Source organism: Lepidothrix coronata, unplaced genomic scaffold, assembly GCF_001604755.1.
Source record: "Lepidothrix coronata isolate B3197 unplaced genomic scaffold, Lepidothrix_coronata-1.0 Scaffold73, whole genome shotgun sequence".
In the NCBI taxonomy this organism is placed as follows: domain Eukaryota; kingdom Metazoa; phylum Chordata; class Aves; order Passeriformes; family Pipridae; genus Lepidothrix; species Lepidothrix coronata.
The window spans coordinates 3,695,107-3,715,530 of record NW_016690253.1 but is presented as its reverse complement, the minus strand read 5'-3'; the positions used below and the strand labels follow the sequence as shown (position 1 = coordinate 3,715,530).

The 20,424-nt window shown below is 47.5% G+C and overlaps 1 protein-coding gene across 1 annotated transcript; it reads left to right on the top strand.

The window, feature by feature from the left end:
- Positions 1-170: 170 nt before the first annotated feature.
- Positions 171-17,844, top strand: KIF4A (kinesin family member 4A). The gene is given in 31 exon segments (XM_017819166.1): positions 171-318; positions 400-514; positions 1,153-1,343; positions 1,602-1,694; positions 2,842-3,008; positions 3,204-3,298; positions 3,467-3,586; positions 4,680-4,855; positions 5,415-5,476; positions 6,136-6,268; positions 6,731-6,789; positions 6,953-7,058; positions 7,723-7,788; positions 8,070-8,255; positions 8,631-8,734; positions 8,963-9,107; positions 9,573-9,683; positions 10,219-10,302; positions 10,883-10,996; positions 11,167-11,236; positions 11,239-11,321; positions 11,814-11,908; positions 12,277-12,406; positions 13,152-13,322; positions 13,689-13,796; positions 14,000-14,068; positions 14,140-14,241; positions 14,916-15,065; positions 15,402-15,518; positions 16,406-16,528; positions 17,097-17,844. Coding segments are annotated over 31 exon segments (3,654 nt in total). The 5' UTR covers positions 171-195; the 3' UTR covers positions 17,283-17,844.
- The last annotated feature ends 2,580 nt before the right edge of the window (positions 17,845-20,424 follow it).

Here is a 20,424-nt window from a genome sequence, read left to right as displayed (position 1 = left end):
CGCGGCCCGTTTGAGTCGCGACCGTTGCGGCGCCGCCATCGCGGGTGCGGTGGCTCCCGGCGGGTTCCGGGGCTTCGGCGGCACCGCCCGCGCTGGGATCGGATCCCCGCCCGTCCGCGCTCCCCCTGGGCCCGTGTGGTCCCCGGCGCTGCCCCCCGTGCCGGTTCTCACGGCCCGTTCCGCGCAGGGCCGGCGATGCTGCGCGACGAGGACAAGGGCATCCCGGTGCGCGTGGCGCTGCGCTGCCGCCCGCTCGTGCCCCGGGAGAGCAGCGAGGGCTGCCAGAGCTGCCTCTTCTTCGTCCCCGGCGAGCCGCAGGTGAGACACCCGCAACCCCCGCTCCCGCACCCCCTGCCCGGGCTCGCTGTGACCGTCCCGTCCCTCCCGTCCCGTCCGCAGGTCGTGGTGGGCAAGGACAAGTCCTTCACCTACGATTACGTGTTCGACCCCTCGGCAGAGCAAGAAGAGGTTTTCAACACTGCGGTGTCTCCTCTGGTCCGAGGCATCTTCAAAGGTCTGTGCCTTGTCTTAAGGGAAGAGGTTTTTCCTCGAATCCCAGGATGGTTTGGGCTGGGAGAGACCTTAAAGCTTATCCAGTGCCACCCCCTGCCATGGGCAGGGACACTTTCCACTAGCCCAGGTTGCTCCAAGCCCTGTCCAACCTGGCCTTGGACACTTCCAGGGATGGGGCAGCCACAGTTTCTCTGGGCACCCTATGCCAGGGCCTCCCCACCCTCACAGGGAAGAATTCCTTCCAGTATCCCATCTAACCCTGTCCTCTGGCAGTGGGAAGCCATTCCCTCTTTCCTGTTCCTCCATCCCTTGTAAAAAGTCTCTCCATCTTTGAGAATAACACAGTGAATTGACACTCAGCCCATCCCAGGAGCTGTTGGTGCTGCAGTGGGTGACAGTGGATGGCAGAACTTGTGCTGTTTCTGACCAGCTCTAGTAAAGCAACAGCCAGTCTTTAAAAAGAGCTGAAATAATCATTTTATCTGTGTTTTGAGGGGCTTTTCATTGACATTTTCATTGACTGTGACTGTGCTTGGAGTCAGTGTGAACTAACACTTTTCTGGAAGGATGGTTTCCCAGCTTTGTTCAAAGTCTCCTGTGGTCCCCACGTGACTGATCCTGAGCCCTTTGTTCCCCCAGGATACAATGCCACTGTCTTGGCCTATGGACAGACCGGATCTGGGAAAACCTACTCCATGGGAGGCACCTACACGGCCAACCAGGAGCACGAGCCCAGCGTGGGGGTCATCCCAAGGGTCATCAGGCTGCTCTTTGAGGAGAAGCAGCAAAGGCAGGATTGGGAATTCGTCCTCAAAGTTTCTTATCTTGAGGTAAAAGTTTTGGTTCTCAAACTATTATCAAGTTTTGAATTAAGTGAGCTTTGGGGCCTCCTCCTACAAGTAATAAATACTGATTAAATCAACACCTAAGGCTCTAGAAGCTGGGTCTTACCCCAGGTATTTTTCTCTAAAGGTGACATGAGTAGAATGTGATGCCAGGTTAGCCCTGATTTCAGCATCACTACCCCTTTCTCTGGTGGGTTGTTCTCCTGCAAGGCTGGTAACTGAGCTGCTCTTGTGCTGTTCCAGATCTACAACGAGGACATCCTGGACCTGCTGTGCCCCTCGAGGGAACGCTCCTCCCAGATCAGCATCAGGGAGGATCCCAAGGAGGGCATCAAGGTCTGCTGCCCTGGGGGATGAGGGGCTGGCAGGGCTGGGGAGGAGTGTGTTGGTGAAACAACTGCCTGACTCCCTGAACATTGCCCAGGGAATCAGCACGGCCACTCCCTGCTCTCAGAACTGGGCTCCTGAGCCTGAACTTCACTCAGGACAACACCAAAAGGGTCTGATGTTCATGACAAAGCCACTTGCACATGCTGCTCTGACTCTGAAGGGTGATTGAGGTGAATGCCTGAGGTGGTTGTCCTTGGGGTCCCTCCACTCCAATCCCTGCTGCCCTTGTGCTCCTCACGTGGCAGATGTAACGTGCAAAAAGGGGATCCTGAGGGGGAACTTCCAGTGCCCCAGAGATTTTCTCAGCAGTTTGTTTATGGCACAGCTGTGTGTTTATGGCACGGTGCAGAGAATCCTTGTGCTGCTGCTTCCTCTGGGTCCCTGTTTTGTGGTTAAACTTGTGTCCTTTGCCTTTGCTCAGATGGTTTTAGTTAAAGCCCATCGTCCTTTGTCCTTCCCTGACAGCTGCAGTTTGCAGTGGGGATGTTGGGTGTCCACCTTGAAGCTGGAAACTTGGATCCATCCATTGGCTTTATGTGTAGTTCTCTGTCATCTCTAAAGCACTGGGATGTGGCTCATCCATGTGTTGGGAGCAGCACTGGGATACAGGGAAACGGGCCCTCAGGGAAAGCACAACTTTCCAAGGAGCACATCCAGCCCCTACTGCTCATCCCCTCTGGGACCTGTGTCCCTGAGAGCTGTCTCCCCACCACTTTATCCACACAAATCCCCACCCCAGCAGCCAGTGTTTTCCTTCCTCTGCCTGGGACTGGCACAACTTTCAGCTCCCAGCTTGCCCTGGGATACCTGGGGGCAGCTCTGGATTTCTTCATGGATCCCAGGCTCTCAGGCAGGTACAGGAGCTTGGGGGCAGGGTGTAGGAGTAGGAGAGATGATGTGACTTCATGTCACTGATGTGAAATTCGGGACAGGTTTTTCCTGGGAAAAACCACCCCAGGCCTTTTGAGGTGAGACATTCTTGGGAAGGGAGCTCACCTGGTCTGGTACAGCCTGAGGTGGAGGAGGATTTCTCTGGACTAAGCTGGGATGAAGAGGAAGGAGAAGATCCATAATGCTTTTTTCCTGACTACAGATTGTAGGGTTAACTGAAAGAAATGTCACCTGTGCCCAAGACACTGTGTCCTGCCTGGAGCAAGGGAACAATGCCAGGACAGTGGGATCCACAGCCATGAACTCCCAGTCCTCACGGTCCCACGCCATCTTCACCATCTGCATCGACCAGAAGAAGAAAAATGACAAGTGAGTAGGATTGTGCAGCCACTCCCAGCAGCTCCTGGGAGTTACCTGCCAAAAATTCCATAATCCTACTCCTGGTCCTGCTCTGAGCTACTTGAGGCAGTTGTTTTGTGTCTGTCTCTGGTATTTCAGCTCCTGGGCTGCTCCTTTCCTGACTGCACTTTACTGAGAGAGTAAAATAACGTATTTCTGCCACAGGAACTGCAGTTTTCACTCCAAACTACACCTGGTGGATCTTGCTGGCTCTGAGAGGCAGAAGAAGACCAAGGCTGAGGGAGACAGACTAAAAGAAGGTCTGTAGGCAAAGGGTCAGCAGAGCCTGGGTTTCTAATAACTTTGAGGATAATAAAAGAGCAAAGCAGTTCTTTAACCCTTGCAATGCCCTTTTTGAACCTTCTTACATTTTATTAAGGGCAGGAAATGAGCAGTTTTTAGCTCTGCTCACTGGGATCTGTTTGCAGGGATCAACATCAACAAAGGCCTCCTCGCCCTGGGGAACGTCATCAGTGCTCTTGGGGATGAGAACAAAAAGGGGGGGTTTGTCCCCTACAGAGACTCCAAGTTGACAAGGCTGCTGCAAGGTAAGAGACAGGTGATGACAAAGCCTAAATCTGTGTTTTAAATAACATGATGCACCTTAAACAAAGCAGGAGAAAACCCAAGAGCCACCAAACCACAGCTCAGAGCAGGAGCTGCTGCTGGCAGAGGGATTCATTTACTTAAGTCCTCTTCTCCCTGAAGCCAGACCTCTCCTGAACTCTTTATTTTTAGGTTGCAAATGCAGTGAGATGAGCTCCTAAATGAGTTCTGCTTTCCTGCAGTTTCTATGACAGGAGGAAAGGAGACATATTCAGAGCATATTTTTGGTGGGGAAGATGAGAGTCAAGTCTGGGAGCAGAGATCTATTATTGTACCTTAATTATAGCAACTTACTGGATGATATCACAGCCAGAATGAAGCTCAAGCTGTCTGTGCTTTCCCTGGGAGCCTCATGTTTGATTTGCTTCTTAGTCTGAATATCTGGTCTTTGTGGTACTTACTTTTCAATAGTTGTGATGATATTTTAATACATTTATCTGAATTAACCTTTCACATGGGCACATCTGATGAACTTACTGGGATGTTTATAGTAGTTAAATAATTTGGTACAAAAACTCGTCAGTATTTTCCATAGCTGAGAGTCCTTAATTAAAAACTGGATTTTGCTGCATGTGAGGCCCTTTTTTCTGATCAGTAGCTTGAAGTAGCCAATGTGTGTTAGTGTAAAACTGAAGGAGGAAATGCCTTGCGGTTCTTAGCCAATAATTTTTTAAATTGAAGAGAATTCTGATGTCTGGATATTCATGGAGGTCTTGAGTGTTATTAGTGGGAGAAGGGAGGGGAAAACCTGAAAGAACTAGGCCAGAAATGGTATAAAGGAATTACTTATCAGGGCAGTGATATTAGTGGGGCTTCTGAGGTGAAGTCTTTGGTGTTTAGAGCTGAGACATGACTTTGGTCTTCCATAAACCTGTCTAATACAGAACTGACTGAGCAGAGGAGAAAGTAATGACAGTGCCCCAAACCTACAGCTGGATATTGTATTTTGGGGATGCACTCGGGGGGTTTTAGTGTCCTGATGATGGTGTGTCCCACTCTCTGGAAGCTTTGCTTATCCCCTGTTTTCCTCTCCAGACTCCCTGGGAGGGAACAGCCACACCCTGATGATTGCCTGTGTGAGCCCAGCAGACTCCAACCTGGAGGAGACCCTGAACACTCTGCGTTACGCTGACAGGGCCAGGAAGATCAAGAACAAACCCATTGTCAACGTGGATCCCCAGGCAGCTGAGCTGCACCAGCTCAAGCAGCAGGTGCTGTGGAGCTTCCTCCTGGGGGAGGGTTTGTCCTCTTAGTTCTGAGCTCAGGAACCAGCAAGGAAAGGCACAGGGTGCCCAACCACACCGAGTGTGCAGAACATATTTAATGTGCATTTCTCTGGGTACTGGAAAGGGAATATAAGAGCATTTCTGTAATGTTACAGCAGCCATTCAATGCCAGACAAAAAGGCTGGTGGTGTGATTTGCATTTGCATTCCCCTTCACTCGACAAATCGTTGCCTGGCCAGGCTAAAGGCGAAATTAGAAATACAGTGATGGTTTGGTGCCTTCCTGACATCTCCTGCCTGTGCCCAGCATGGAGTGGGAAGTGAGAGTGTTCCTCTGGTCACTCCAGAGGGAAAAGAAGGCAGCTTTTGTTTTTGGAGTGAATGACTTGAAATTCCGGAGCACCATGGCTGCTTTCCTCAGGCAGTGGTAAAACAGAATTATGGAGCAGGTGACTCAGAAAGACCAGGGATCTGAATGATGCTCCTTCAACCATCAAGTTAGTTTATGGGAGAGATTTACAAGCAGGAATTATTTGTCTTTCCAGGTCCAAGAGCTGCAGGTGTTGCTGCTGCAGGCCCATGGAGGGACCCTCCCTGTGTCTATCAAGTAAGATTTGTTGTTCAGTGCTCAGTGTATCTGGTGTCTGGCACAGAAAAGCCTCTGGATCTCTGCTGCTTCAGGAAGTGCTGTGGAACGAGGGGAGAGCAAACTGGTTGCTTTTTTTCCTCTCTTTTTGTTCTTTTTGTCGTGGTTACTGGAATTCCACAGGTCATTTCACTTTGTAGCAAACCTCTTAAGATTGCAAACATCCCTTGCAGAAAATATGAGAGGAACCAGGCAACATGTCCTAAGTAAATGTTTCTCAGACCCATTCATAACTTTTATTCACCCCTCTACCCCTAAATGTAGGGCACCTCCATCCCCATTGTTCTTAAAAGCACCAAATGCAGGAAGGACATGGATTGTGTAGTTGTTGTCTTCTGAGGATGCTTCAAAACCCAGTACATGCAGTTTAACCTGTATTTGGAGGTTCAACCCATATTATAGAGGTGTCCAGGGCCAGGCTGCATGGGGCTTGGAGCAGCCTGGGCTAGTGGAAGGTGTCCTTGCCCATGGAAGGGAGGTTGGAAATAAAAGATCTTTAAGGTCTTTCCAACCCAGACCATTGTGGGATATTAATTATAAATTATTTAGGAAACTTGGAGGTGATTTCCGTGCTGTTACAAACCATGTTCACAACCAAAGGGTCCTTGCTCTTTCAGCAGCCTGGCACCCTCTGAGAACCTTCAGTCCCTGATGGAGAAGAACCAGTGCCTGATGGAGGAGAACCAGAAGCTGAGCCAGGGGCTGAGTGAGGCTGCTGGACAGACAGCACAGATGCTGGAGAGGATGATCCTGGTAAGGTCCAGTTACCAAGGAGAGCATTAAGTTGAAGTTGAATCAATAGCAGGTCCTGCACTAATGGCATGTTGGGAATCTCTCTTTGATGTTCCTTTCACATTGATTTCAAGTCAGTCAGAACCAAAAGTCTGCCAGAATCTGGCTGCCTATAGATCTGTGACTTCAGTGGGGAAAGGGAGCCATGAATCTTTCAGCTCTTCTGTTGCTGTAATATTTTAAATCTCAGCACTTGCACACTTGTGCTCTCTCTTTTCCACCCTGTTTTGCTTCTATTGTCTTGTATATTCCTGGGAAAAAATGCTGTTCAATCTAAACAAACTAGTGGCTGTGATCATGCAGGACCTTTCAATGCATTGATTTGCCACACATTACCAAGATCTCTTTCGGTACAAATTAATTAGTTGATTTCTGGCTTCTTATCTTGCTTCTGCAATTCAGTGTAATTCTGCCTTCCCTTAGACAGAACAAGAAAATGAGAAGATGAATGCCAAGCTAGAGCAGCTCCAGCAACATGCTGTGTAAGTGTGTGCACACCCTCCTGTGCTGGGCAATTACCTGGGATAAACTGGATGCAGACAGCTGGTGTTTGTTCATCCAGAATTCATTTGTCTGTTGAGTGGGGAAAGTTGTTCCTCACTGGAATGAACATGCCCTGGGTTTGCTCCCATGTGTGCACTGCAGGTGCAAGTTGGACCTGCAGAAGTTGGTGGAGACAGTGGAGGATGAGGAGCTGAAGGAAAATGTGGAGGTGATTCGTAACCTGCAGCAGGTGTTGGCTGAGTTCCAGGTAAGGCTGGATCCAGGGAGGGAGGAGTTGTGTTTACACAAGTTTGCTGGTGAAATCTGGGATTTTCCTGCTGATCTGCTCAGCAGTGGATTCCACTCTGCAGAGACTTTGCTCAAGGAGCCCAGGAATTGTAAGCGTGAAGTGGCTTAATATCAACTTAAAAACTATCTTGTTGTGCTTTTAATGCTGCAGAAAGGCCACCTGTGGGAGAAGAGGAAAAGTCTCCATAAAAGATTCTGATAGTGGGAGATCAGCATGGATTTACAATCCATAAATTGGACGGAATGTTATGAACTTGGTAGTTTTAATGAGCAACATAAATTGCAGGGACCTGAAATTGTTAAATAGAAGTTGCCAGATCTTTGTCTTAATGAGGTCTTTAGGCACTTATTGAGGAACTAGACACTCCCCCCATTCCCAGGCTCAGCTGGCTGCCAAGGCTGGAATTCAGGGAAGGCTATGAGGAATGGCTTGTCCAACTAGTCCAGGAGGAGTTGGGTCATTTTATTAGAGGAGGAAGACAATGGTTTCCCCTTTCCAGAGCTTTCTGTCCAGACCAGAATCACATTATATTTTGTCACAGTGTACCAACAGACTGTTTTTAGCTTCATTTTACTTCCTCTTTCCCTTTTCACCAGAATCTTCTTTTCCTTGTCCTCTGCAGAGTGAAAATGCTGCCACAGCAGAAGCTGCTGCAGAGATGGCAAGCCCTGAACAGGAGGCTACAGATGTAAGTGAGGGGGGCTTAGCAGTGCAGGTTTTTATCTCCTCATCACTTTTATCTGTCCCTCATGCTCATTTTCTAATCCAAATGCTTGATAAATAATGTGTCAGTCTTGTAGGAGCTGTTTTTTTAAACTCTTAACTGCTCAGTGTGTTCCAGATCAATAACCTGCTCTCATTCTGAATACCCAGTGTAACCAATGAACTCAAAGTGCTCTGCAGGATCCGAGATCATGTCATTCCAGAGCTTTGGATTGGCCTCTCCTGCTCACTTGGTGTCTCCTCTAGGAAGCAGAATTGGGCCAGGATTCCAAGAGAGCCTCGAACGACTTCACCACCCAACACGCCCTTCGCCAGGCCCAGCTGTCCAAGGAGCTGCTGGAGCTCAACAAAGCCCTGACTCTGAAAGAGGCACTTGCCAAAAAGATGGCTCAGAATGATAATCAGTTGGAGCCCATTCAGTCCCAGTACCAGGTAAACTTGACACCCTTCTTGTTCAGTTCCTTTTTTCCAATGATTGCCAACCCCTCCGTGCTGGGGAGGGGAGAGAGGGGATCCTTCCTCTCCTGAGCACATTCTGATTTGGGTCTGTTTATTCCTCATCTGGGTCACTGCCCCCTGGGCTCTCCCATCTCTGGAATTACTCCAAAATCACTCTGGCACAGTGGTTTTGTGACCCACCAAAGCTTCAGTGTCTGAACCAGCCCTTGTGATGCTCACACTGCTCTTATCTAAGAGCAGTCTGCTGATAGCAATGTGGATTCTCAAGGTTCCTCTGTGCTAAAGCTTTGTCTCAGAATGTATTTTCAAGGCTTTTCTTGGGAGGCTGACTAATCTTGTCCTTCCTAGACTAACATCAGGGATCTGGAATTGGAGGTCAGCAATTTGCAAAAAGAAAAAGAAGAATTGGTCCTTGCTCTGCACATGGCAAAGAAGGATATCAACCAGGCCAAGTGAGTGTGACTGTGTTATGTCTGAAGATCCAGTGTCTTGTGTTTCTATCTATAAAGTCTCTTATTTGATGTCCCTCTGACATGCCAGGATGGTTGTATGAGCTGCAGAGCAGCCTCCTGTGGGCTTTCAGCAGCAGGAAAGGTGATAACACACAACTCAGTTTAACTTTTCGTCAGGTGTCTGAAATTGGAGAGTGGGGGTTGTTTTTAAGGCTGGTTCCTTCCCAGGCTGAGCGAGCGGCGGCGCAAAAGGCTCCAGGAGCTGGAGGGACAAATCAACGAGCTGAAGAAGAAGCTGAATGAGCAATCCAAGCTCCTGAAGCTGAAGGAATCCACGGAACGCACGGTGTCCAAACTGAACCAGGAGATCAGGGTAACCCATCCTAACTGCACTCCTGGCTGGCCAGTGCAGACAGAGCAGCTCCCACACAGGAATCACTCCCTGTCTGCTCTGTCACACTGAGAGCAGCAGTTTTGGGCACGATTCCTTTGGCCACAGTTGCTGGGGTAGCACAACAGGCAGGTGACTGCTGAGATTTGGAGGGTAAAATAAGTCCAAAGGGTCTTCTGGCTCTTCTAATAATTTATTGCCTCAGTCAAATCACTTGGCTTCACTTTGATTTCCCTAAACTGTGCATGTGTATGCCTTAAATGCCTTCCCTTTATGCCTTGAAACATGAATCCCTGGGTTTTAGCACTTGGAGAGTGTCCTGAGAGGGAGCACACTAAGATTTCCCACCTGCCTCTCCCCCCACCTGACAGACACAAGGGAAATGCAGGTTGAAGCTCCCCAGGATGTAAATCCTGGACAGTTCTTCCAGCCTCTTGTGTTTTTCAGGAAATGAAGCACCAAAGGGTCCAGCTGATGCGGCAGATGAAAGAAGACACCGAGAAATTCAGGCAGTGGAAGCAAAAGAAGGACAAGGAAGTGATCCAGCTGAAGGAAAAGGTGAGCAAACAACCCCCCCCAGACTGTACCACCCTCCCAAGAGTAAGACAAATCAGTCAAGTGTTTGCTGCAAGGCTTGTTTAACTGGAAGCAACTGAAAACCAACTGGGAATGCTTTGAAGAGAAGGTTGGTTCATATGGCTGCCACCTTTCACCAGTTGTTGTAAATGGACTTGTGGCTGGAGATCCTAAAGATGTTGGCACAGTTGTGACTCAGCTCTGAGGCAGAAGGCAAAAATATTCAATATTTGAAGTATTTAAAGTTGTAGGGTTTGGCCCCAGAATTTAAACTTTCAAAGGAATGTTGAACTTGCAGGTTCATGAAATCCAGCTGCTTGTGGCACCCAGTGTAATGGACAGCAAACATCTGGAGTTCTGGTCCCACAGCAAGTTCTTACCCCTCAGTGCTTTGGGATCCTCAGGGTTGAACTTCTGGGCTTCAGTCTCATCCAACCTTTAGGCTCCAGAACCTTTGTCATGGGAAATGTGGAGCCCAGGTGACTTTTCCATCTGTTTTCGTGTTGTTTCCCTGCAGGATCGTAAGAGACAGTACGAGCTCCTCAAGCTGGAGAGGGATTTCCAGAAACAGACCAATGTCCTTCGGCGCAAAACAGAGGAGGTGAGGAGCCAATGTCTCAGGGAAAGCCCTGAGCAACCCCAAGGGCTGCACAGTGGGGCTGGAGGATGTAATGGGACATGCACAAACCTCTTAAAGGCGGCTGAGAGGATGGAAATAAGAGCTTTTCTCTCTGCAGAGAAATCCATGCTTCTTATCTTGTAGCCTTTGAGGGATCCTAGTTAAATCTGCTCCTTAAAGGCTGAATTCCACTCTGGGCATCAGGCTGCTCTGGGAATCCATTTCAGATGGCCAGGCTGAAGCGTGAAATGAATTTGGGTGTGGATATATTAGGTTGCAGTTCAAAATCCTTTCAAAGTGGTTGTGTCAAAGAAATGCATCTTGCAACCCTCATTTGGGGGATGTTTTCTTCTACTTCTTAGGCCTAGAAGCAGGTTCTCCTTAAATCAGGAATCTCAGCTGAGGAATAAGTTAAAGACTGGAGGCCTTGACTTAGTGATTCTGGTTTATTCCCTTTGTGCTCTCACCGTCCCAGGGCCTTGCCTTGGCACTCCCTCGTGTTTCCAGCTGTTGCAGGTGAAGTGCCAAAGCTGCTGCTGAGCTCCTGTGGAATGTTTTCCAGGCAGCAGCTGCCAACAAGCGGCTGAAGGAGGCCCTGCAGAGACAGAAGGAGGCTGCAGACAAACGCAAGGAGAGTCAGAACCGGGACCTGGAAGGAGTGGCTGCCCGAGTGAAGGTGGGTGACAGTGGGTTTGTCATCCCAGCAGGGGGGAAACTGGGACTGGGGGGCTCGGGGGGGGCTGCAATGGGATTATTCCATGGCTCTAAAACACCTTCCCAGAGCAACACTCAGTCCTGCAGTTGAAGCTCCACTAAAACCCTTTCCCGGTGGGTTTCCTGTTCCAGAGCTGGCTGGCAAACGAAGTGGAGGTTCTGGTGAGCACGGAGGAGGCTCGGCGGCACCTCGCAGACCTGCTGGGGACGGGGAGATCTTGGCCCAGGAGCTGCAGCAGCTCAAAGAGAAGAAAGAGTCCGGGGAAAACCCGCCTCCAAAGCTCCGGGTGAGGGAAAGGCCCCTTTCCCCGTCCCAGCCCTGGGGGGGTTCAGCAACACTGGGGTTATTCTGATCCTCACTCCTGTTCCCTCAGGAGGTAGGGAAGGGGCTCCATCCTTGGCTGCCTTTCTGGGAGAAAGGCTTCACGTGCTGAAGAGGTGCTGAAGTGACTTGTTAATTAATGCAATTAGGGAACATTTCTTCACTGAAGGGGCAGTCGGGCATTGGCACGGGCTGTGCAGGGCAGAGGTGGAACCACCATCCCTGGGAGTGTCCCAGAAAGGTGTGGATGTGGCCCTGGGAGTGTTGGGTGAATGGTTGGACTCGACCTCCGAGGGCTTTTCCAGGCTCGGTGAGGGCTGTGAGTGGGTCACACCCTTATCAAAGGCTTTGTGCTTTGGGGAAGGAGCCCTGGAATTGCAGCTCTGGAGAGAGCTGTGCTGGGCTGTCTAAAGGTGTGATTTCCTCCCCTGTTCCTCCCTTGGCTGCAATTCCTCAGAGAAGGACCTACTGCCTGGCAGAGCTGCAGTCCCCAGAGGTGGATCTCTCCATATCCAAGCAGATAGAAAGCCTGGAAACTGAGATGGAGCTCAGGTAAGGCAGTACCACAAAGCTGATCTGCACAGCCTTGCCTCTGGTTTTTCCCTCATTTCCATCCCCACTCTTCTGTGAAATTGAAAAAAAAATGTAAAATATTTATACACTGAACTGGGAACAATGAGATGAGAGCCTGGGGTTTTCTTAGCTGTTTGTGAGCGCCTCTGTATGAGGAAAACCTTCTCCCTTCCTTTGGGAATGTGAAGGGAAGGCAGAACTCCCCAGTGTAGCAATGCAGACTCCAGCTGCCCAGTTAAGGCATCAAAATTGTAACTTCAACTATTTCACCTTATATTCTGGGAACAGTAACTTTAGCCCTGGTTTTCTCTTGTGCTGTAACCCCAAATCCATGGATTCTTCCCCAGGAGTGCCCAGATAGCAGATCTGCAGCAGAAACTCCTGGATGCAGACAATGGGGATCGTGCCAAGCAGCGCTGGGACAGCATTGCCACAATCCTGGAGGCCAAATGTGCTCTGAAGTACCTCCTGGGAGAGGTAAAGGCTGGATTTTCCTGGTTTTTCCCTGAAAGCAAAGACTTTAAGTCTGCTTAGCCAGGAATGAACAAAAGTGACTAAAGGAATTGGAATGGAGCACCCTTTTGTACTGAATGAAGTTTATTTCCCTCACAATTTTGGATTAAAATACTCTGTACTGGGCGGTGAAATCCAAAAAACAGGGAAGAGGGGAATAGAATATATGAGGGTCTGGAGATAACCAGCTAAAGCTGTGCTTCTGAAAGGCTTGCATGGGAATGGGAAAATAAAAAAGACAAATTTTGGAAGTGAAAGAGAAGTACCTAAAAATACTTCCTGAACAAGCAGAGAAACAAGGGCAGTGCTGGCTGAGGTCAGGGGAACCAGGGGAATGGGTGTTGAGATGGGAAAAGACTGGGGATAGAGGAGTAGGAATTGGGTTGATGTGGCATCAAGGAGAGAGCAAGTGAAGGACAGAATCCCCTGTCACTCCCTGGTGCTTGGAAAGGCAAAGAGTGAAAAGGAAAATACTCCAAGTGCTGCAGGAAGGGAGATGAATTTAGAACTGTTGACAAAATCTGCTCCCTGTTTTGCACTTCCAAACTGGTGGTCAGGTGTCTGGCTCTGCATTTCCTCTGGTCTCCTTGTGGCTGGGGGCCAGTCCAGTTCCTGGGGTGGCTGGAAATCACAGAAATGCTTCACCTCCAGGCTGCAGCACCTTTCCCACCATGGAATCCCTGACCCAAACGTTGCTCTTGCCTTCCAGCTGGTCTCCTCCAAAGTCCAGGAGAGCAAGCTCCAGAGCAGCCTGGAGCAGGGCAAAGCCACCTGCTCAGATGTGCAGAAGATGCTGATGGAAGAGAGAAACCACATCACAGAGCTGGAGGCTGAGTTCCAAAATCAGCTTGTGGTGCAGGAACAGCAGCACCAGGAAAAGGTAAAACACAAGGCATGGAAGTCTTGAACTCTGGGACTGATTTCCCAGGTCTGCTAAAAGGCAAAGAGGATGTGGTGAAATCAAGCTGGTGCTGTACATAAACTCAAATTTAGACTTTTGCAGATGATTAATCAAAAACCAAATCTCCCTATTCATCCTGGGCCCTGTGCAAGTTGCTTTATCCAGTAACTGTTTTCATGCTTTAAGGATATTACACCTGAGCACAAGATCACTTTTCAAGTAGATCAGAGTGGAATAATGCTGGAAGTGGCAGAATCTTCCTAAAATTGCCAAGGCTTTTGATGCCTGGACTTGGACAGGTGTTCCTTCAGGAATTCCTGCCTGTTCATTCTAACTTGCTTTTAGGTTCTGTACCTGCTCAGCCAACTCCAGCAAAAAGAAGCAGAAGAGAAGAAATGGGAAGATTCCCTAAATGAGCAGGAGAAGCAGCTGCAGGAGCGACTCAGGTTCCAGGTACAGTGTCTGGCTGTGGCTTGGAGGGAGGGTGGGATCCTTTGGGATACCAGGTAGTTGGAACAGGAGCTTTGGAATGAGGGAGGTGCAGGAGGATTGTGAGTGTTCCCTTGGCAGGGGATAGTTGCTGTGCAGGTCTGAACAACCCTGTAGTTTTTCTCTTTACCTTTAATTAAATAAATTTCCTTTTGTCTTGCAAACAGGAGGAAGAGATGGAGAAAATGAAGGAGGAGAACCAGGAACTCCTCCAGGAAAATGACTCTCTGAAACAGGTAGAGCCTTGAGAGATTAATGGCTGTTGATTTCTGTACTTTGCAAAGCTAACTCTTTTCCCTTTTAACAGAAACTGCTGCTCCTCCAAGTTGTCAGTGGCCAGAAGCTCCGGCACATCCAGCAAAGGCCACCAGAGTCTCCAGACTCTTCTTTTGATTATATCCCAGCCAAAGTAAGATCCTGCACAGTTTTCATGCTTGTATTGTACCTGAGCTCTTCTCCAAAGTTAATCTTGGCTATTAGTAATTTGGATTCTTTCTCCTAAATTGCTTTTTAGCAGGCAGCTCATTCTGCTTATTGAAGTTGGCCCCTTCAGTCCTTTTCAGAACACTCAGAACTACCTTGCACTAGTTTTTTGATTTAAAAAAAAGGCAACCAAACCCCCTAACATGTTTTCTCCTTCTCATTCTGTCTGACTATACCTCCTCCTTCACAATCCAGGTGTTTTATCTGTAGCATTTCCAGTCTCTAAACTATGGACCAAGGAATGTATCATAGCAAGTGTAACCATTGCCTTGCAAAGAGCCAAATCTTAGTGCTGGGAGGAAGAAATGATTCAAAGCTATGTGGGCAAGACTGACACAAATTTTTTTGTCACGTGATATGACAAATATAACTCCGACTTCCAAGGATTTGTCACTTATAGGAGTTTAAATTGACTGAATTTTTAATCCTGACAATTTGATGGTTTTTCTCCTCCCTCACCTTCTTGGCTGGCTGAGGAACGGGAGTGTGGGGCTCTGAGTACCTCAATGAAATATTAAATAATTACTGGATAAATATGAGTGAAATCCAAGCCCTGTGTCAGTCCTGCTGGTCCCTGACCCTCCTGCTCCCTGGCTGCAGCCCAGGGCCCGCCGGCAGACGACGGCCAAGCCGCGCGCGCCCAGCCCGGAGATGGACCTGGAGGAGCTGCTCTCTGACTCCGGGGACCTGGAAGATGCTGACTGGGTTCCTGCCAAAGCAGCCAGAGGGGCAAAGAAAAGCCTCATGGGGGTAAGATCTAGTGACCTTTGGTCCAGGACCTACTAGGGAATCGCTGGCCTGTATCCAAGGATCTGTGTGTGTGTACAGAGAACAGGGAGATTGTAGTGTCTCCACTGATCCTTTGGGATAACCTGAAGTCAGGGCCTGAGGAACTGAAGGTGCTCATCCTGGGGGTCCTGCAGCAAGAGAGGGGTGTGGAGTGGAAGGATTTTCTTCCTTATCTGGGATGCGGGACTGGCACTGAAACGAGGTGTGTGGCAGCTGGGGGACATCCCTGTCCCGGAGCTGCCACCCCTGGAGCGGTGCCGGTGCCCCGGGCAGAGCAGGGATCCCTCTCTCCTGCAGTGCTCGTGCCGGGGCCGCTGTGGGAACAGGCAGTGTGGCTGCAGGAGGCAGAAGGTGGGATGTTCCAGCGGCTGCAGCTGTGACCAGGCCACCTGCAGGAACCGGGACCACGCCCTGGTGAGTCCTGGGCTGGGCTGGGCTGGGTGAGGGACCACTTTTAACTAGTGGCAGTGTATCAAAATGTTTTATTAATATTTATACCTATATGAATACTATATAAGTGAGAATAGTGTCTGTGAGCATGTAATGCTTATAATTAAAAAATAATACATATTACATGTTAGGCTATGTATGTTTTTAAATGGTGTGGGCTGTACCTGTTACTGGAATAAAAAGAGTGGCTGAGACTGTACAAATAGATGTGTCTCTAGAAAAGAATAAGCCATGAATGTGTGGGTGTAATACAAGTGTACGTAGACATATAATATGTCATATATAATTTAGATATTATCTATAATTACATATGGTGTTATTTAACAGATATTTGGGGGTGTCACAGGACAGATTTACCTACTCCCAACTGTCAGCCATAAACCTAAAGACAAATAATTCAGTCTTCCTCTTGCACTCAGTAAATTCAAGTTGTGTCTTTGGCGTCAGACAACACAAAAGCTTAACCTGTATTATTATTATTATTTATTATTATATTTATAAATTTTATTATTATATATTTATTTATGTATAACTATATCAATCATTAAATATTTTTCTTTAAGAATGGAGGGGTAATTTAGGGAGGGGGTTGTAGCACCAGGAATGTTCATGAGCAACTGATGTTCACTAAGGCAGATATTTCTGGTGGGAATTCTGCTCTTGGGTCTGAGATCTGAAGCAGAGACATCCCACAGTACTTTAATTGTTGACTATTTTATGAAGCCTGACCAGCAGGCAGCATCCTGGACTATGGAATGCTCACACCTGGAGGGCAGGGGCTTAGGGAGCCCTGGCTGGGGGGGAGGAAGGGCTGGATGTGATCCCAGTGCTCACTCTGTGCTGCCCCTCAGGAGGCCACGATGTGCGAGGACCCCCAGAGGGACTCTGAGGGCTCCTTGAAGCTGGAAGACCCCACGATGGTGAAAGCAGGAGAGAGTTTCTTCCAGCCCTTGTGTGTCACTCCAACCACAAAGGTATTCCAGGGCTGTGGGGGAGAGCTGAGGTTCTGAATGGGGCCAGTGAGGGATGTAGAGGGAAATTATCCAAGGGGAAAAGCTGCAGCTGGAAAACCCTGTGCAGCCTCCGGCTGACAAGGCAGCTCGTGTTGGAGTTCTGAGGGTGCTGAATTCTTGTTTTCACACTAAAATGTTGCCACACAGGCTTGCCCTGCTTTCCTGCTGCACCTTCCAGCTGGGAGAGAGGGAACTGAGGAGCTCATAGGATAAAATCATCTCTGTCCATGTTCAGACTTACTGGTTTTAAGCTTACTGTGTTCTCTGACTTGGCTCATCTCATTTTGCCTCAGCTAGATAAATTCCCTTATCCCGTGGGTTCTCACTATTCCAACTGTTGTCTCTTCCTGCTCAGTCTTGGTCTTTTGTTAAAAAATTTATCTTTTTCTTGACTTAAGTGAAAAAATGAAGCAACTCTTGAGGTTGGCCTGGCAGCCCCTGTCTGTGCTGCCTCTGTGCTCTGGGCTGAGCTCGCTGGCTGCTCTCCAGCAGGAACCAATCCAAGGTTTCTGCCTTGCTCTCCCAACAGGTCCTGCAGGACATCACAGCCCAGGAAGGGCTCCAGAAGATGCCCAGCTCTCCTTCCTCCTTGCTCCTCAGGGACGAGGAGGCCCAGGAGAACCAGATCCCCTTTGTCAAGAGGAAGAAGAGGATGCTGAGCAGCAACATCAGCTTCTTCTCAGGCTGCACCCCCATCAAGGAGGAGTTTCAGTGACCTGCCCCAGAGCTGTCCTGACCCTTTAGGCCACATTCCTGGTGACTCTTGAAGGAGCTGGGCTCTCCTGCTGCAGCAGGAGCCGGTGCCTTGTCCCTGATGGCTCCTGCCCTCAGCCAGGGAGTCAGACACTGGGGGTTGTAGTTGTGTCTCTGTAAATATTTGTGTGTGGGGCCTGGAGGGAGGGGGACAAACTTTCCTCTGGAATTCCTGTAGGGAATGGAGGTGATTTACCAGGTTGTTATTCTTGGCTCCCTCTCTCCTTCTGAGCTGTGAACACTAGGTACACTTTAATCCAGAATCTTGGCACAACTCAGCCTTTGCACTGGAGATCTGGTCCTGTCTCTTCCCAGGGAGCCTGAGGAACTGTTCCAGCTGCCCTGGGAGATCCATGGAGTGAGGACACACTGGCTGTAGTCTTAAACCAGCAGCTGCTCAGGGTTTCTGGCCCCTTTGAGCACTGGTCTGTCCTTAGTCAGTCAAGTTAGAAACTTGTCCTCTGTGAGTAATTTAGGAATTTTAACTCTGGGTTTTAGTTTCAATAAAGAAATTAGTTTAAAAACTGGCTCTGAATTTGATTATTATTGTTTGCACCAACCACTCCCCAGTCTGGGCTCCCTGGACTTAAAACTGCTCTGCAAACACTTGCAGCAGTTGCTGTACTGCCCCTGGGACCAGCTCAGCTCTTCTGTCTTACCTTAAACTGAAAACTAAACACCCAACTGCCCAAACAAAGTCCTGCTGCTTTCCTTTCCACTCCTTGCCCTCAGCCCTAATTTTTTAGTCTCAGCATGAAGTGATAAAGGTAATTTTTTTTTTTTTACTTTATTTTTACTCCACTTGCAGTGGTGGTGACCCAGCTCAGCCCCCCACTTGGATGGGCAGAGGGAGGTGGGGCTGTAGTTTCCCTGAGCTGAGAACATTCTTTATGTATCTGTTGGATGAGTACTCCACCAACTTATGGAATCCCAGGATGCTTTGGGTTGGAAGGGACCTTAAAGCTCATTCCACCCCCTGCCAGGGGCAGGGACACCTTCCACCAGCCCAGGTTCCTCCAAGCCCCGTCCAACCTGGCCTTGGACACTTCCAGGGATCCAGGGGCAGCCACAGCTTCTCTGAGCACCATGTGCCAGGGCCTCCCCACCCTCACAGGGAAGGATTTCTTCCCAATATCCCAAGTTCAGTCCTTTCTCCGCTTTCCAAGCACATAAAGTCCCTGAGAGCTGCAAGATGTTTATTTTCAAGTGATTTAAACAAGCTTTTAAGTTCTGAGGGCTTATGCCCTAATGAAAGGGTGCCAATCCCATCTCACATCCCTTTCCATCCCAGCCTTCAGGCAAGGGCTTAAACCTGAAGAGCAAAGGCACAGCACAAAGGCAACAAATCCTTGTGCTGTGGAACAAATGCCTGTGGTTGAAGGGAACTTGTCCTGTGTTTTTGCAGGATTAGGGAACAACCCCCAGGAGTGGGCGGGGAGCTGAGAGAAGGTTCCAGACACAAGTGTGGTACATTATGTAGTAGAATCATGGAATATCCTGGGCTGGAAGGGACCCACAAGGACCATCAGTCCAACTCCTGGCCCTGCACAGACACCCCAACAATCCCACCCTGTCCCTGAGGGCATTGTCCAAACACTCCTGGCAGCCTTGGGGCTGTGCCCACTGCCCTGGGGAGCCTGGGCAGTGCCAACCACCCTCTGGGGGAAGAACCTTTCCCTGAGATCCAACCTGACCCTGCCCTGGCACAGCTCCAGCCCTGCCCTGGGTCCTGTCCCTGTCACACAGAGCAGAGCTCAGTGCTGGGCCTCGGGAAGCAGCTGCAGCCCGTGACATGATTATATTAATTACATATTACCTGTGCATATTTAATATAGTACAGCAGGCAGTAACACAATTGTGTTATATCAAACAGAAGTAACAGACTGTGCACATAGCATGGCATACAGAAAACATGCTGTGTTCTGCTATGTATCTTGAATATTTACAGATAGAAAGGCCATTTACAGAGTGCAAATATATGTGTATATACAAAATAGAGCACAGACAGAGACACAAACTGTGTCTAAATATAAGTGTATATTAGGCACTTCTTAAAAATTGTGGATGTGTGAGAGGGTATCAAGTAGTTTTATATAAATTCATATATATATATATGAATAGTACATAAATAAGAATAGTGTCTGTGAGAGTGCAGATGTATGTAATTAAAAATTAATACATCAATGGTAATGTAATACCATATAATATGCATATATATTATATATACCATAAGAACACATATAATATATGCTATACATAGGTTATATTTGTTGTCAAGTGGGACATGCTGTATATGTTATACACTGGAATAAAAAGGGCCTGAGACTGTACAAATAAAAGTGTCTACAGAACAGAATAAGCCATGGCTGTGTGTGCATAATACAAGTGGATGGAGACATTTATATTAAAAGGGTGCTCATATATAAGCGAGATATTATATATAATTACTTGGTGTGTGGCATTGGTATTTAATGTTGCATATTATTTGAACTATTTTAATATTTTATATCAGGAAATGTATTTTATATACTAATAAATAATACAATAAATAACGTTGATAAAGCACATGTAAATATTTTGAAATAAAACCACAAAGAATAAATCAAAGCACATATTAGTAAATATAAACATACATACATATTTTAGCATATATAAGTAAATATATAAAATCTAAAGTCTCTATAAAAATAAAATTTAAAAGTACATAAAAACATAAATAATTATATAATAACACACATATATATAGTGTCTATATGCATGCATAATTAACTACTCTATATTCTCTATATAGATACTTTAAATTTTAATATTTATATTTAAATATTATAATAATTTATTTATATCCCAAATATTTATATATTATATTTATTTTTAATATTTATATTAGGCAATGTATTTGATATGCTAATAAATAGTAACAAATATTGTTGGTAAATAAAGTACATGTAAATATTTTGAAATAAAAATACAAAGAATAAATCAAAGCACATACTAATAAATATAAACATACATACTTTAGCATACATAAGTAAATATATAAAATTTATATAGTCTCTATAAAAATAAAATTAAAAAGTACATAAAACCATAAATAATTATATAAT